The 13,701-nt window shown below is 40.1% G+C and overlaps 1 protein-coding gene across 2 annotated transcripts in view; it reads left to right on the forward strand.

Annotated features, from left to right (window-relative positions):
* The window catches only part of NAMPT (nicotinamide phosphoribosyltransferase), a 53,239-nt gene extending 40,138 nt beyond the window's left edge, over window positions 1-13,101 (forward strand). For both annotated transcript variants that reach the window (XM_066591947.1, XM_066591946.1), the window contains 5 exons: window positions 1,116-1,341; window positions 1,492-1,611; window positions 2,315-2,455; window positions 2,557-2,691; window positions 5,229-13,101. In XM_066591947.1, the coding sequence (XP_066448044.1) occupies window positions 1,116-1,341; window positions 1,492-1,611; window positions 2,315-2,455; window positions 2,557-2,691; window positions 5,229-5,342 (736 nt within the window). In that variant the 3' untranslated portion in view covers window positions 5,343-13,101. The remainder of the gene's footprint in view (window positions 1-1,115; window positions 1,342-1,491; window positions 1,612-2,314; window positions 2,456-2,556; window positions 2,692-5,228) is intronic.
* Window positions 13,102-13,701: the final 600 nt, after the last annotated feature.

Genomic DNA, 13,701 nt, shown 5'->3' on the forward strand with positions numbered 1-13,701 from the left:
GTTACAACATGGTGTCCGAATGCACTTTCAGATGTATTCCAGACTCCTAACCTGTTCAGTGCTATAGCACGTCTATACAACTAATGTACACAGTGTACCAGTGTTGATGGGATAGAGCAAGGGGACACAGTTGAAAGAGTGAAAAAGGATTGATTGTTGCAATGGCATGACCCAAATGTATAATCCGGTTTCCAACAGTCTGCTAGATTTGATGGCGGCAGAGAAACTGATCTCTTGGATATATAGCTTTATGTGATTTAAAGCAGGATTTTCAAGTAAAGATAAATTGAGACCGGACTCCTAGGAGAGACGGTGAGTCCTGATTACCCTGCCCATAAAGGCATAGAAATAGTCTTCTCTATACACAGATGCAGGCAAAGGTATCTGTCAGCCTGTGTGGTCAGGGTAAGTAGGATTCCTTTCTTCCTAGGAGTCCTGCCAGAATATATGGTGGAAGCTTGTATCGCTGGCTCACAGCGGGGTGGCAGGAGGAGATTTCAGTTCTTGCTCCCACCCCCCGGCCCCTCTCCATTCGGTTAACATAGTGGGTGTTCAATACTGAACGGCTGCTATTTACACTACACTGTCAGTTAAACTCATCGTTTATGCAGCTTATACGACATTCGTCCCATCTAAATGGGACTTTAGACTACCATAACTCTAGTTCTGGTGAACCGTGGGGCCTTCAGGTGTTCGTTCTGTAATGCAAGCACAGAAAAGTCTCTCCCTCGTGGTACTAACTCAAAACTATTGTGTATGGTGGCAGTGGGTGAGGAGGTTTTTCTGACTAGTGGAATTTTTTTTTCCCCCATCTATCAGAAATATAGAGAACTATTATTACAGAAGACTGTCGAATAAAAGTGTAGCACATGATTAACGTTAGAAAAGCACTCTGCATATTTAACGCTACAGATTTGGTATGGAGGATGGGGACAGTGTTTAAATATGTACATTTCTTTGGAGTGTGGCATGAGTGACTTATTTGATACTGGCAAACATCTGGGTTAGGGAGTCAATAAGCAGCCAAACTGAGAGGCGAGAATCATTGGCAAGGAAAGCCTTAACCTTAATATCCTATTATGTACTTACATTTATTTTATATCTACATATTACAGTACAATTACTGCATGGGGAAAAGACCACGAGAAGGATGCTTTTAGGCACATTGTAACACAGTTCTCTTCGGTACCAGTTTCTGTGGTCAGCGATAGTTATGATATTTACAATGCCTGTGAGAAAATTTGGGGAGAAGATTTAAGGAGCTTAATAGAATCAAGAAGTGCCGATGCTCCTTTGATAATTCGACCAGATTCTGGAGATCCCCTTGATACAGTCTTAAAGGTAAGATTGAATTCTATTTCCCTGCATTCTAAACGTTCCACGTGTAGTTTGTCATCTTGCATGACTTTATACAGTACATGTGGGGCCCTTTGCGGTGCACATATTTTAGTTGCATTTTTTTGGTTTTAAAGTTGCATCTTCGATTTCTAGGTGCTGGAGATTTTAGGAAAAAAATTCCCTCTGCATGAAAATTCAAGAGGTTACAAAGTTTTGCCACCCTACATTCGTGTAATACAAGGAGACGGTGTGGATATAAACACTCTGCAAGAGGTGAAGGCTATATTACAGATACTGGACAGATTGGTTAGAAAATACTGTAGTATTATGTCATTAACAACATTTTATTTAAATCCTAAACTGGTTTTATTTGGGGGTTGTATTTGGGAATTGTGTTTTAAACTTCATTTGCGTCACGCTTAGAACTATTCCCTGCACTAAAAAAAAGGCGGTATCTAAAATTTTTCAAATTTGAACAGTATTACAAGGCAAGGATAAACATTGGAATTTGTAATCTCAAGAGTGCCATCTCAATTAAAAAATAAGTTTTAGGGCTTATTCAGACGACCGTATATCGGCCGCGTATTCACGCCCAGCCGATATACGGCGTCCCTTTCTGCAGGGGGAGGAGGCTGGAAGAGCGGGGAGCAGTGCTCTGAGCTCCCGCCCCCTCTCTGCCAACTCTCCACCCCTCTGCACTATTTGTAATGAGGGGAGGCGGGATGGGGGCAAATCTATTCCTGAAACTTAGCCCTGCCCCCATCTCGCCTCCTCATTGTAAATAGTGGAGAGGAGGCAGAGAGGGGGCGGGAGCTCAAAGCACTGCTCCCGTCTCTTCCAGCCTCCTCCCCCTGTAGAGAGACGCGCCGTATATCGGCCAGCGTGAATACCTGGCCGATGTATGGTCGTCAGAAGCCGCCCTTAATAAAATGGATATATACTATAATGTATTTGAATAATTTTATGTTCTTTTCAGATTGTAGAGGGAATGAAGAAGCATAAATGGAGTATTGAGAACATTGCTTTTGGATCTGGAGGCGCTCTCTTACAGAAACTTACCCGAGACCTATTAAACTGCTCATTTAAGTGCAGCTACGTTGTGACCAACGGCCTTGGGGTATGTAGATAAACTGGATAATCTAGTATATCATAAATTTAACAACTTCTATAAATGTGATGTGTTTAATGCAAAGGTGTGCTTCATTTATGTTCCTGCAGGTAAATGTATTTAAAGATCCTGTGGCTGATCCAAACAAAAGATCGAAGAAGGGGCGACTGTCTCTCCATAGAACCCCCACAAATGAGTTTGTCACTCTCGAAGAAGGCAAGGGTGATCTAGAAGAATATGGACCAGTAAGTAAAGTAAAAAATGTATATCCTTAGAACAGTTGCCTATACCGGCCTACATAAATGTATTTTACAGAAATCTAGCAGTAAGAGAATGGTGCAATAGGATGTTTGCTTTATGACGGCTGAAATAGGACATGATTAACAAAGATGTCGTGGATTTTTCCAGTGCCTAAAAAGAGATGGAGTACGGCCCGCTCCACCTGAGACCGGAGAGATGCATACAATCTTATGCTGCATTTAGACACGATGATAATTCAGTTTAAACGCAAGCCAACAACTGAACGACTAACGAGAATCATGAGGTTCTTGGTGGTTTTTCAGTTGGCATAAAAATCATCGCTGGCTCGTGCAGTTCCTGAGTAGTTTTAACAGATTGCTCAGTGTTTCACATAGGAATTTGACACCCGGAGCGAGAGATGCACGATTTCTTAGCGAGAATCATGCAGTCTAAACAGGCTGCGCAAACTGGTGATTACATTACTAGCTTGTTCCCTTGGGCAAACTAGTATCCTCAGGTTCTTGTGTCTGACAGGTGCATTAAGATAGCCATACACATTAGATATATACTGTATGGAGGTGTTAGTGATGTATGGGCAGTAGTGCATGTGTATAGTGCTGCCATGTCTATCCATTTTAGTAATCTAGCACTGACATTTAAGTCCCACCCTATCAAATGATAACGAGATGACTAGTTCTTCCCCAGTCTATAAGACAAAAGCTGGCAAGATGGTTATAAAGACAGGGTCAGCCTATGGGGGCTGCTGGAGTGACCAATCTGAAAGCTTTTTTTTTTTTTTTATTACTTTGCACATAAAAAAATAAATCTTTGCACATAAAAAAATAAATCTTGAAATATGCCAACCAAAAATGTAAAACAGATATGTTTAAAATTCTAATCAACAATTAGGTTATTTTGTCATTTTCTGATACTTGCCCTTTAAAATTTGACTATTCTGAAGTTGTACTAAACAATCTGTTTAGAATGTATGTAACTATGGCTAATGATTAAGGGCCCATTCACATCTGCATGAGAGGTTTCATTTAGGACCTCCAGCAGAAAATCCCGGATGAAATGGCAGTGTGCTGCACTATTTCGAGTCATCGATTTAATGTCGGTGAACTTAAAATGGCCGTGTTTTTACTTGCTTTTGCGGTTTACTTTTGTATGCCTAAGTACTAATGATTAGGCACCCACAGTCAGCACTGCTGTACATAGAGGACGGAGAGAAGACTACTGCTCTGACCCCGGTGTAGAGGCCAGGGCTTGTAACTGTAGGCACAACTCCCATCAGTGACTGCTGCACTTGCAGTTACAGATGTTGGCTGCTACCCAAAGGTCTGAGCAGCAGCTTCTACTCTGACCCCTGTGTGTAGCTTCGCTGACAGCAGGCATCCGCTCAGGTGATTGGCTATGGTCCGAGCAGCAGTCCCCGGACCATCAAGTATTGATGACCTATTCTTCAGATAGATGATCGATAGTATTTTGCATGGAAAACCCCTTTTTACTTTCAACTGTTCTAACTGGAAAAAAAGATAAGCAAAGTATTACATGCTGATCAGCTAGAAAATTCCCCTCGCAGGCGGCGCAATAAAGAAATTTCACAATAAAAACAAAACAATTAACTTCCAAACTATGAAAGACGGTAGGGGGAACTAGGATCAGGACTTCGGTTCCCGACATAAGTCCCATCTTACACATGCCTTCTGCTTGTTTTATATCCCATACTAAGTACTCTTGGTAGTCCAGGTATAGCCAGGGAAACAGAAAACCCCCTTTTAAGGGCTATGTATACCTTTTTGGGGGGCAAACTTTATAATTTTCAGTTTTTTAAATGCATATATTTTGAGCTGACAATCACTTTTCCAGTTTTGCACATTCTGCCTTCTGCAGCTTCTATAGACACTCCAGGCTAAGTCTCAATAGGAGAGCTGCCTGTGAAGCTGGACTGACACTTAATCTCCCTTTGCTAAGGTCATAAATTAGCTGATAGGAACCTACAGGAACAAAGAGCAAAGTTTGTCATAAAGTGGCTGATTAAAAAGTGCAAGAGAGGAGAGATGTAGGCTGAAAACCAAGTGTCCAGCACACTGACGGATGTGCCGAGACACAGGTCAGCTTCACAAAGGCGTATGCAAAAAACATGCAAGCATGCTCCCATTGATTTCAATGGGTAATTAAGTTTAATTAGTCTCACATGTGCCATTTTCATGCGCAGTACACACGAAAATGGAACAGGCTGCATTTTTTTGGGTGCAAATTAAATGCGCACACAATCGCTCATGTAAACGAACCCATTGAAATCAATTGGTTCGCTTTACTGCGTATTGTCCATGCAGACTTTGCATGCGTAAGGCTGGATTCACACGAATGTATATCGGCTCTGTTTTCACGCCGAGCCGATATACGTCGTCCTTATCTGCAGGGGGGGGGGGGGGGGGGGGTGGAAGAGCCAGGAGCAGGAACTGAGCTCACAAAGCTCAACAAAATTGTGTTTTTGAGAACAGACTGAAAGCGGCCTAACAATGTTCTTTTTATGCAGGATCTTCTCTGCACAGTGTTTAAGAATGGCAAGATAACTGCATGTTACTCGTTTGATGATGTAAGGAGCAATGCCGGACTAAAGAACAGAGAGCTTGAAGAAGAGATTCAGTAGATGCAATCCTCTGTATATCATTTTGTATGTAAATCTTAGATAACTTACATTGTATAAACTTGTATGTCAGTTTTATCTTTGTGTTGCCATTTTTATGCAAGTTTGTCAATGCTTTTATCCAGATTGCTTCCCTCTGCCAATATCTTAAAAGTACAAGAAATGAACGTGTTCCTTCAGATAATACATGGTTCTCCTTTTGTTTTGTACAGCAGAAAACTGTAAAATATATTTAATCTTCAGCGGTTCCATGTCTGTGCTTGTACATATATATTTTTTTTCTTTTTACAAGCACAAATGTACAAAGCCAATGTATTGTATTTTTTTAGTTCACTCTCCAATGATTGGAGTGTAATTCTTTATAGATCTCATCTCATCTAGATATATTTTATAAACTCAAGAAATGAAACTGTGCCCATCTACAAGATCACTTTTTATTTGCCTTATACAGCTAGCTATATCTATATATAGCTAGCCTTAAGTGTGTCTTAAAGCATCAGCATCTGTGAATACATCTTAATGGTGTGTGTTTTTAAAACCCACTGCTTTTGTATGTGCTGTACAGGGTGATTCAAAAAGAGCGCTGCAGAAGGAAAGCTGATTTACTCCTACACGACTTAACATACAACACCTGGAATGGCATGAAAAGATAGAACTCTAGTTTCAGCAACAGCACCTACATGGAACGTGTGTAAGGTGCAAGAAAAACGTGTAGACTTCCCAAAACGCCACATCTCCACTGCAGTGGAATCAATAGAGGGTATGCTGGAAAACATCTGGCCAGAACTGGATTAGAGACTGGACATCTGCCATGTCACAAACGTATTCAGATCAAACCCCTGTAAGGTGCATTAACAACTTGGAGTTCGATCTTCTCATGTCATTCGGGCTGTTGTATGTCAATTCATGTAAGAATGAAACTGCTTTCTTTTTGAATCCCCCTGTATTAGCATAGTGTACCAGTTATACAAATGCACAATGCTATATTGATCACTAATCCTTAGAACATGTAATTTCCAGAATCCGGTTACATTACAGACTGACTTTATTTAGTCAGTTTGGACGTGGGGTTTTTTTTTATCTAGCTGTAGAAATCTATGTATTTGACTAATTTAAATGGGCTCCCGCACCGTAATTATGAAGTCACCTTTGAGTTAGTAAAGATTGCATGCACGAAATACTGCTTCTGGCCTATTGTAAGGCTTGTACAGTGTTTCCCTGATTAATAGGCCCTACCCTGATTTTTGGGGGTGGGGGGGCTTGAAATATAAGCCCTTCCCTGAAAATGAGCTCTATTAGCCACTCACAGCCATTCAATGAATGGCTGTGAGTGGTTAATCGAGCACTGGCACTCATTGGCTGACGTTTTGCTCGAATAACCAATCGGAGCATTAGCTTGCCGGAGGCGGGGTATTCAAGCCCTGCTACCAGGAAGTACTGCTCTATATGCCTGCAGCAGTGACTGAGACCAGTGTTAGGAACCTGAATGCCGGCTGGTAGGTGAGTATTAAAAGATTCCCCTGAAAATAAGACCCTGCCTATTTTGAGGCAAAAATTAATATAAGACAGTGTCTTATTTTCAGGGAAACGCAGTAGGTAACTTGTATTGAAATATTCAAGTTCAGTCTGATATATTGTGTTCTACAGTCAGCTGAATAGTCCTACTTGTAGTACAGATGTAGAGTATTAGATTGAGTACAAGAGCATGGGCAAAGCATTTCTTGCTCAATAGAAATCCACACATGGGATTATTATGTTTCTCTTGCAGGTAATTCATAAAATTTGTACTGTGTACTAACTAAAATCTGTAAGTATCATTTTTGCTGCATCTCAAACTGTAAAGCAATGTCAGACTAAACTTAAGTAGAGGAGTATAAATGTAGAAAAAAATTGCCCTAAACTTCTAGGGTCTATTCACACGCAGCAGATTTGTTGTAGAAATTTCTGTGCCTGAAAATCTGTCTTATTCACCTAAAATGCAATTGTTTTAACAGCAAGCACATGGATTTCTGCCACTCTACTTGAGGTGAATGGGACCGTTGAAGAATTTTCTGCAAACTGTGCCCCATGTATATAGATCCACAAGGGCTGGATTTCCTGTGGAAGATTTCTGGAACAGATATCCAAAAAACAAACTTGGATCAAATTGCGCAGATTAGGCATTACGGATTATCCTGCAAAAAGCCAGAAAAAAAATTAACGATTGGCATAAAATCCTTACTTGTGGATTACCTGTGTCTCCACACCAAAATCGGTAAAACACGAATTTGACTGCAAACTATTAAATTCAATTATGGGGGAAAAAGCATTGATTTGTTGCGGAATTTTTCTGCACAAAATTAGTTAGGCTAATCCATAACATGTGGAGGAAATCCGTTTTTAAGATCTCCCCCTCGTGTGCGTGCTGCTGTATTAGTCTGCCAAAAGGCCACCAGAGAAATCTGCAGTATTTCCATTCCGCATGGATCTAGCACTGCAGTGCATGTCACTATCACGGGGTCAAACTAAGCTAATCCTGGAACTGGAAAGCGCTTTCACATTGCATGTTTTTGTGAGGAAAAAGCTGCAGGGTTAATGAGCACTTCCAGGAGCTGCAGGGTTAATGAGCACTTCCAGGAGCTGCAGGGTTAATGAGCACTTCCAGGAGCTGCAGGGTTAATGAGCACTTCCAGGAGCTGCAGGAAATAAGAATCAGCCAGTCTTTAGTATCTGAACGGTTTACCATCATGTACTAGTGACGCTGCGGAGACCTTCCACACTGAGAACCAAAGCCTGAGGTCGGGGAGCGGGGAGATTTTTAATTGTCACCTCTTTTTTAAAAAAAATAAAATAAAATTGCAGCAATAATGAAATCCTTTATAAAAGTTAGAAAAATAATCAAATACTGCTAAGATATTGACAGAGTATAACAATCACTTTTTGGAAAGTAATTTTTATAGAAATCATCCTTTTTAAAGGGGTTGTCTTACTAAAAACATTTTATTTAAATCCAGCCATAATTAACATATACATTTTTTATTTACACTATTAAAAAATGTGTAATTCCACGACTAGTGTTAGAATAGTGCCAACTGCTGACTAACCTTTTTGGCCAGTCTACCTCAGTAAAGGCTCATTCACACGAGTGTATCTGCACAGCGTATTATGCGCACAAGTTTTACGCACATGAGCAGTGAATAGAACCTATTGATTTCAATGGCGCGTTCACATGAGTGTAGCTTTTTGTTTTGTTTTTTTACTTGCAATGTGCGATCGCAAAAAAACCCACAAAACGAGGCATAACCTCGTTTTTGTGCACATTTGCACACTGCAAAAGCCCATTGAAATCAATGGAAGTGTGCAAGCTGTGCAATGTTTTTGCTGGCCCCATTGAAAACCATGTGCAAGGCGTTCTGAGGGAATGTACAAAGATTGAACATGTGGCAATTTTTTTATTTTTCCAGGGAAAAAATTGCTCATGTGTATATATATGACCCTATTCAAAGGCAAGAGTTTTTCATATGTGTGTCTCACTATGCACAAATCCCACACCACTTTCTCAGCCGCGTGAAAGTGGCCTTACGATAATGCTGCCTTCCATCGCTTGCTCAGCATCTTCTCTGATGCTTCTGAAGCTCCAGACTCTTCTCTACTTGTCACCACATAGACTGAACACTTTACTGAGGTGAACATAGAATTCTATTCTAACATCAGTCCTGAAATATCTGGGAAGAGATGAACTTTTTTTTTTTTTTGCATTTGTTAAAAAAATGAATGAATAAAACAATTATGGGCTGCATTTAACTAGAAACGACAAACCCCTATAAGCTACCATGGATCTATAAAAGTTCTGCAGTAAATTAATTCCTTCTGCTTATTTTTAATGTATTTTACACATTTATGTGGCATTTTGATGTATTTTTCTATTTGAAGAGTCTATTTTCATTGTTTTAACTTTGATTTTCACCTAATTTGCCTTTGTTTTCTAGGAGTTGTGCATTTGATAAAAATGAGTGTCCTATTATGCGGACTTTCCTAAGCTGTCATTGTATAGGCCACCTCAGTTATTGTTTTGGAAGGAAAGATCTCTGCATTAATAGACACGTGGTACACATGACCATATACACTGGCACATTATTCTGCACTGGATATTTTGTGATAATTCACTTTTAGGACAAGGTGTATTGTCTACAGGGTTTAGAGGCCAACACAATGGCTACAAATATCATCCTTTGATCGCTCATCTCAGAATACCTTAAAGGGCCACTCTGATTTTTTATTTTTTTTCCCCCTCCATACAGCTATCCCCTAGTGTATATGTGAGCTAGTGTTACTAGGAATTATTCCTTGCTTTCTGAAACAACCAGCCTTTCATCAGATGGTCATGTGATCTCAATTCCGACCAGCTCAGATATCCTTAGGTTTATGTGTGATGTTTTATAGTCTTATGCTGTTGTATGAATCCTACCACAGAAACTGCTGACACTCCTGTTAGTAACTTGCAACTATCTCACAGCTCCTGTCACACACCTGTAATGGAGGAGATCACAGCTCATCCTCCTGACTAATACTAAACTACAGACCATAAGTACAAACGGTCTACCAGTAGATAGAAATGGTACAGCCCCTAGCTAATGCATCATGGGATTGATTTGAGTGAGATTTTTTTTAACTCTCAGACAGGGTTGCACTGCGTAAAGGTGGCTGCAATATACCGTACATAGGAGACCTCCCAGAGTGTCACAGGCAATCAGGTGAGGGGGGCAGGAATGGAAAAATGTTTTTGCCAGAGTGGCCCTTTAAAGTATGTAGTCTTGTCAGATTGTGTGTTGTGCACCTGATCTGAAATGCAAAGCGTCTTGTCTGTATTGAAGTTATGTTAAAGTGGCCACATTTTGGCTGAAACTGTTATTTAAAAGATCATATCTGGGTATAATTATTGGTAGCAACATACTTTTGGCATTATACAACCCCATTTATGGCAATCGGTCACCACAAACATGCCCAATAAGTATTTTTTCCATAGTTTTATTAGTATGTACTATAATTGAGCAGGTGCTCTATAATCACATATCCCGACAGAGGAGTGAGTGTTTGTTCAATAAGGTATGTTTAGATAAATCAATTTTCATCTCTTCCATGTACAACCCTTACCTGCAGACAGGATCTGTAACCCTAACCCTCGATCCCATGCACTGTTAAGTTTGGCCCCTTGGTCATGGAAGGAAATGCCTAAAGATAGATTTCATTCCTTTTAAAGTTGAGTGTACATTTGTTTTGCTACTTGTGGTGGTTTTTCTTTTTGCTAGTGCTTTTTAATAATCATCCCATAAAAGTATAACCTATTTTAATAAGTACATCTAAAGTTCCCTATCTGCTATTTTTGTATGTGAAACATATTGAGATGAAGGGAGAACTCTGCTGCTTTCACTGTATATATCATGATAGAAGGTGATTGATTAGGCATTACTATGGGCACACACTAAACCATCTCTGCAATCCATTTTTTTCTTTTAATAGTACAATCACTGTTTAATTCTCCAATAAATGGCACCCTATGTCTTGTCACACCCAAAAATTCTCTTGTTTTACACTGTTGGGATGTTGCATCCTCATGATTGACTCCCAATTGCTTGGCTGCATCTGGATTTGCAGTTGTTTCAGGTTGCAGGTCCACATGCAGTACAGCAATTGCCAGTAAAACAGGTGTAGGGGCGCGATTACAAGAGCACTAGCAACGGCCTCTAGCACTCATGTTTCCTGACAATTGCAAGGTGGCGCCTATGAATGCAAGTGCTGTGTGGCAGTAGTTGGGAAAACGTGAGCCCTAGGGGCTGCTGCTAGCGCTCGTGTAATAGCGCCTGAAGGCTATTAAAATCAACGGGAAACACTTGCAATCCTCCAGACGTGCGTGAAACACGTGCCTGAGGATCGCAATCGCACAGATGCGCTGCGAGGTATTTTTCATTCAACGATGCCTTCCATCGGTGTGAAAAATGCACGTTGGAAAGCGCAAATTTTGGTTGTTTCTTATCATGCTTCCCCATGTGAATGTAGCCTTACTAGTGTTTTACTTGTCAAACACTTGGCCAGAAACACTTAACACCAAGAATGTTAATTGCTGTCTATCACCTAGGCCAGGCATGGGTAACCTGTGCATTCAGCTACTGCAAAGTTCTGCCATAGGTTTCTTGCCTGTCGTAAGTGATAAGAGAAGGATGTTTGCAGTGTTCTCTTCTGCATAGAAGCCGGCCTTCGTGTTCACAAACCTCATCGGTTTCCTCTTTGATTCCTTATACCATTCATAATTTATACCCGTTGATTTCTACTAAATAAAATGGACTGCAAGACGTGTATATGTTCATATAATTTATTTTATGTAGTTGTTCAAATGCATTTTGTCTGTATATATAATATACTTCTCTGCACTGTTACACGGATTAATTTTTTTTTTTGTAGACTCGTGTCTTAAGATATTGGAAAGCCGAGTGCCCTGATATTTACATTCCTGAAACTTTGTGGAATGTGAGGTTTCAAAATTTCTATCCTTTGTCAAATTTACTATAACGTAATAAAGCTATACAGTGCCCTATAAAGTATGAGACAATAAAACTGTACCTTCCCATTGTAAATGAATGCACTTTTTGGGGAGAGGGGGATTTCAAAGTCTTGGAATATGTACAAACTGTAAAGCAGTATTTTAGTCTTACTGTTGTAAGTTGAACCTGTCGCTAGTGAATCGGCTTGATTTATAGACTGGTCAAAGACCAGGTTTCATAGCTCTAATTCTTGATACTTAATGATCTTGGTACTTCAAAGCTCAAGCAAATAATCACTAGTAAAAGGCTGGTCTCTTACTGCACTGTAGTGTGTCCATCCATTCTATGCTGAGGTTCTGTATGAACTGCCGAAAACTTGAGTTCAGATGGAGCCCTGGACAGAACTCTAGGCTTTAAGTGGTCAAATGGAAACCAAAGGTATTTCTGTTTCGTTCCACCTACTTTTTAAGGACTGAACTGTGATGGATTTTTTTTTTTTTTTTTTGGCAGTGTTTCTTAAATCCAGTCCTCAGGACCCCCTCAACAGGTCAATGTTTTCAGCCTATAGTAAGAAGACCTGTGGTAATGTCTGAGGCATAGACAATAACTACATCACATATGCAATACTGAGAAAATCCTGAAAACATGACCTGTTGGGGCTCCTTGAGGACTGGAGTTGGGAAAAACTGCTTTAAGGTATCCATCCCAACTATGTCTAAGGATGCTACAGTCTAGTATACTGTACTTTAGCAAATAAAGTTGACTTCATCTACCCACCCCAATTCAAAGGGGGTAGTTGTAGATCATCAATTTTTAAGGCTAATTTTGTCTACTGTGAGGGAATTGCTGAAGAGGTGCTGTGGGACTAAGGGCTCTTACACTGAAAGAGTCTATAGTGAAACACATAGAGAGAAAGTATAATAGAAAGAGTTGCATTTCTTCTGTTTTGGATCCAGTCCTGCTTTTGGCTCACAAAAGACTGATGAAAAATATACCCGTGTGAAAGGGCCCTTATAGAGGTCTAAAACATTTGAATTTTTAACTTGGCTAAAACTTGAAAAGACTAAATTGTAATCTACTTGGCTAGCTGCCGCAATCATAAAATTACTGGGACTGCCTGCTATGACACTGTGTATAACGATGGGCGTGAGCATGTGTCCTGTGATCGTGTGACCTGTGTTGGGTGTTTGTATCATTGCTTTAGTAAGAAATAGAACTTTGGGGGAGGTTGGTAGAGCACAGAATTTAAGTGTATAACAAATTTTTGTTATCTTTACATTTTAGCCATGTTAAAATGTACTAGGGGTTTTTGTTTTCCTTTTTACATGTTAAGGTTTATTCTAAATTATTTACAGCTACTATTATAAAAATTCAGTTGCTTCCTCTTTGACAGCTTCACATTAAAGCTTTTTTACAGTTCTATACTACATAGCACACAACTAAAGTCAAATGTTTTTTTGGTTTTTTTTGGTGCATATCAAAGCGAGATCTCAATTCTGGCTTAAAGCCTATGGACACTTTTTTTTTTTTTTGGGGGGGGGGGGGGGGGGGGACCAAGCACTGTAACTTTACAGTGCTTGGCCCTGTCCTTTAAACCCAGCCAATAGTGTTAAAAAAAATACAACGGGAAGGGGCTTTAAAGCCCCTGCTTCTGCAATAAATCAGAAGCATATAGCAGCTGATCACCCAGAGGAGAAGGCAGGAGCGTTTTAACCCTTTCCCACATACACAGTGTTCAATGAGCGTTATGTACTAAAAATTGGAAGTGTAACTTCCACTCCATGAGACGGCAGGCATGTGACCTCTGGGATTCCCTGCTACAGCAGAGCTGCACAGTCATAGCA

This window comes from Eleutherodactylus coqui, chromosome 2, assembly GCF_035609145.1.
Source record: "Eleutherodactylus coqui strain aEleCoq1 chromosome 2, aEleCoq1.hap1, whole genome shotgun sequence".
Lineage (NCBI taxonomy): Eukaryota > Metazoa > Chordata > Amphibia > Anura > Eleutherodactylidae > Eleutherodactylus > Eleutherodactylus coqui.